Raw genomic sequence first — 3800 nt, 5'->3', positions numbered from 1 at the left:
AGGTGCCGAAGCATCTCCTGCCAACTGCTGCTTTGGCAGATACGTGGGATATAATGGTCAGCTCATCCTCTCAACCCGGGAATGGTCATTGTGTAAGGAGGGGAGAAAGCAAAAACAGCTTAAAGCACACATACAGCCAGCTTCAATCCAAGCATAAACGTCTCTGCAAATAACCTTTATTTTGCGACCTTCCTTTGGGAAGGATGGCTTACTGCCTTCTGCAGGGATTTGGGATGGAGGACAAGATCATGGTTTAAGACAGAGGCCAGTCCTTCCACTGCCTCAGTCAGGTGGTTGTGTGCAAGACGGCCAGCCCATATTTACAGAGCATTTTCTTACTGATGCAAAAGCAACGAGCGCCAGATTTGTTGAAAGAAAGTGAATCATTTTGTCTGTTCTGGAGGCAGTGCTCACTGGCATTTCCTTCTTTCACTTGCAACAGGCAATTAATAGTTCATGCAACATCCCGTTCCCTCAACTGTCTGGAGATTGTAGGGATAGGCTGCTATGCAAGTTACGGCTTAAGTTATTTTGGGGAGAGAGAGGGAAGATGGGGAGCCAAACATAGCCATTTTACTGCAAAAAGGGAGGAAAACTAATAGCAGATCTCTAACTTTTAACAATGTTCAAAAGCAACAACTAATGCATCGATTAACAGGTTACAATGTTAATTTGCTACTGTTCTCCCATTCAGAGGTACCGCTTTCTGAACTCTGGTAACAATTCAGACCAAAGCACAGAATCGCCTTCAGCGGCACATCAATGGAAGAAGTCAATGCCCGTCATATGGTGGTTGATCTGTGAACCGCAGTCCGAAACGCACATGGAAATGCTCACTGCCATTGACAGCATGAAAAATTACCACAAGTGGAAATTTAAGAGATTTTAAAAGAGATACAACACACAAATACGGTACATAATTTGACTATCTGAACAATTCACAAAAACAGCTTGGAATTGATACACTTATTCTGCCTATGTTCCAAGAGGGTATTGGATTTTGAATCTGGATCAAAACATTCTCCTAAAACCTATTTCTTTTTCGGGAGGGTGGGGTGGGGAAGAGAGATAGATCTCAAAACCATTTGATATCACACATTTACAAGCAAACATTCTGCTTGCCTCGCACTGAATAATCATGGCACCATTGCCATTTTATAAAAACAATATAACCGGGATGGTTAAACTAAGTCAAACTCCCACAGCTCAGTGATTTTGAAATACATAAGTTTCTTTCCACGCTGGAGGTTCAACTATTAAAGCGAAACAAAGAAGGGGATCACATCCCAACGATTTTGCACCAGTGTTGCACACGCCAACTTCCTCCTACTCTGGGCTTCCCACCATTGCGGTCTGATGGCTGGGGAGAGAAGGGGGAAGTGGGGGGGGGGAACGTCCGACACAGACACAATCGCAGGCCAGTCCTGAACATTCCCACCAAGGTGGGGGGATGGGGGGGGGGGGGGCGGCAGACCTCGGAGGAGGGAGGCTTTACTCTCCTCTGGTGACGCCGGTCATGCAAGCATCTCCGTGCACCCATTTCCACAGTTTCAAAAACCTCATTCGATTTTCAACTCAGAGACCTAGTGTTGGTAGCAGGGCAGAGGCATAGGTGCTGTGAAAATCCAGATCGTTTGAACTAAGTAAGGGCTTCTAACTCTCTGGAAAGCTTGGTAATCCATGAAAGTTAAATAGAAACCACCCCTAAGGGTCGTTCCTCCCTATGTATTCCTAGTAGTCAAGTTGTGGCACAGTTAGACACATTAGCCGAGATCCTGTTTTTTCTTAAAATCACTGTCCACAAGCAGAACTTTCGTAAGAACTTTCCACGGCGTGCTGGAGGGAGTGCTCTTGCAGATAGCTGAGGTCTGTGAACCTCTCGCCGCACCAGGTGCATTTACACTGGTTCTCGCGTGCGTGCACGTTCTGGTGCTTGACCAGGTGTTCCCTCTGCTTAAAGCCCCTCTCGCACGTGATGCACTTGAAAGGCTTGTCCCCAGTGTGCACTCTCCGGTGCCGCTCCAGGTCCGAGGAGTACTTGAATCTCTTCTCACAGTCGCCGCACTTGAGGGGTTTCTCCTTGGCCGGCCGGCACTGGTGGCTCACCAGCTCAGGGGAGGAGGCAAAGCGCTTCTCACATGCCCCGCACTTGAGCGGCTTCTGCTCGCTGTGGCTGGACTCGTGGAGCTGCAGGGCCGAGGCCCGCTTGTAGGCCTTCTGGCAGACCGTGCACTTGTATGGCTTACCCTCGGCCCGGGCGCAGCGGTGGCGCAAGAGTTCTGCTGACTCCTTGAAGCCCTTCTGGCAACCGGTGCACTGGAAGAGGCTCTCGCCGGCGTGCGAGTGCTGGTGGTAGAGCAGGTGGGAGGACTCGCTGAAGCCCTTGTCGCACACCGTGCACTTGTAGCGCTTCTCCCCCGAGTGCACCCGCTGGTGCCTGACCAGGGCATACAGCTGCTTGAAGCTCATCTCGCAGGCGTTACACTTGAAGGGCCGCTCACCTGAGTGCACCCGCTGGTGGTGCTGCAGGTAGGACGAGCGCTTGAAGGTCTTGCTGCACTGGCCACACTTGAAGGGCCGCTCGGCATCTGGCACGCAGGGGTGCTGCAGCAGCTCGCCCGCCTGCTTGAAGCCCAGCTGACAGATGGAGCACTTGAAGAGGTCCTCGCCCGAGTGCACGCACATGTGGCGCACCAGGTGCGAGCGGTGCTTGAAGGACTTGTGGCAGACACTGCACTTGTGGGGCCGCTCAGCCGAGTGGATGCGCTGGTGGTGAGCCAGGTGCGAGGACTGGCTGAAGCTCTTGTCGCACATGTTACAGCGGAACGGGCGTTCCCCCGTGTGAACCCGCTGGTGACGCATCAGCTCCGAGGAGTGGCGGAAGGTCTTCTGGCACGAGGGGCACTTGAAGGGCCTGTCAGCCGAGTGCACGTACTGGTGCCTGGACAGCTGTGAGGACTTCTTGAAGCCCTTGTGGCACACGGTGCACTTGAAGGGCTTCTCCAGCGTGTGGAATTGCTGGTGGGACACCAGCTCAGACGAGTCCTTGAACTTCTTCTTGCAGACCGTGCACTCGAAGGGCTGGTCCTCGATGTGCACCCGCTGGTGCAGGAAGAGCTCGGACGACTGCTGGAAGTTCTCCCCGCAGATGGTGCACTTGTACGGATTGTTCTCGTTGTGCACGCTCTGGTGCTGCACTAGGGCCAGCAGCTGGGAGAAGCCCATCTTGCAGATGTGGCAGATGAAGGGTTTCTCCTCCACCTCCCCGCACTGGTGCTGCAGGAGGTCAGTGGACTGGCTGAAGGTCTTCTGGCACTGGGCGCACTGGTAGAAGCGGTTCATGTTGACGAAGCACGGGTGCTGTTGCAGGTCGGACAGCTGGGCGATGGTCTGGCCGCACAGGTTGCATTTCTGGGAGGCCTCAGTGATGGGCACCGGGTGCTGGTGCTGAAGGGACGAATCCTGGGGGAAAACCACGGCGAACTCCAAGGCCCGCTCGGTGTTCTGGGCCACGCAGTTCTCCACAAGGGGAGGGGGAGCTGGATGCTGCTCCCAACACTCGGTCATCTTGAAATGGGCTCACATCAGGGTTCGGCAGCTCCCGAGGCAAGGCTGGGTCCAACACCCTGTTCGAACACCCGGCTCAATTTCCTTGTCACCCACCGGTGTCCTCAGCAGACAAAGAGGCTTCAGTCTGTCAAAGACAAAATACTTGGTTTAATCATAAGAATCCTTGCATTTGATAGAGCGCCTTATCATGTCATTGAGACATTTTAAAGCGCTTCACAGAATATACTGCA

The 3800-nt window shown here is 53.0% G+C and overlaps 1 protein-coding gene across 1 annotated transcript; it reads right to left on the bottom strand.

The window, feature by feature from the left end:
• Window positions 1–1460: 1460 nt before the first annotated feature.
• On the bottom strand, window positions 1461–3567 carry LOC103185934 (zinc finger protein 319). Its single transcript, XM_042340413.1, has one exon. The coding sequence runs from the start codon at window positions 3565–3567 to the stop codon at window positions 1792–1794; it is 1776 nt and encodes a 591-aa protein (XP_042196347.1). The 3' UTR covers window positions 1461–1791.
• Between the last annotated feature and the right edge of the window lie 233 nt (window positions 3568–3800).

The sequence above is a fragment of the Callorhinchus milii genome, unplaced genomic scaffold (genome assembly GCF_018977255.1).
Source record: "Callorhinchus milii isolate IMCB2004 unplaced genomic scaffold, IMCB_Cmil_1.0 Scaffold14, whole genome shotgun sequence".
In the NCBI taxonomy this organism is placed as follows: domain Eukaryota; kingdom Metazoa; phylum Chordata; class Chondrichthyes; order Chimaeriformes; family Callorhinchidae; genus Callorhinchus; species Callorhinchus milii.
This window is presented reverse-complemented; position numbering and strand designations above follow the sequence as displayed.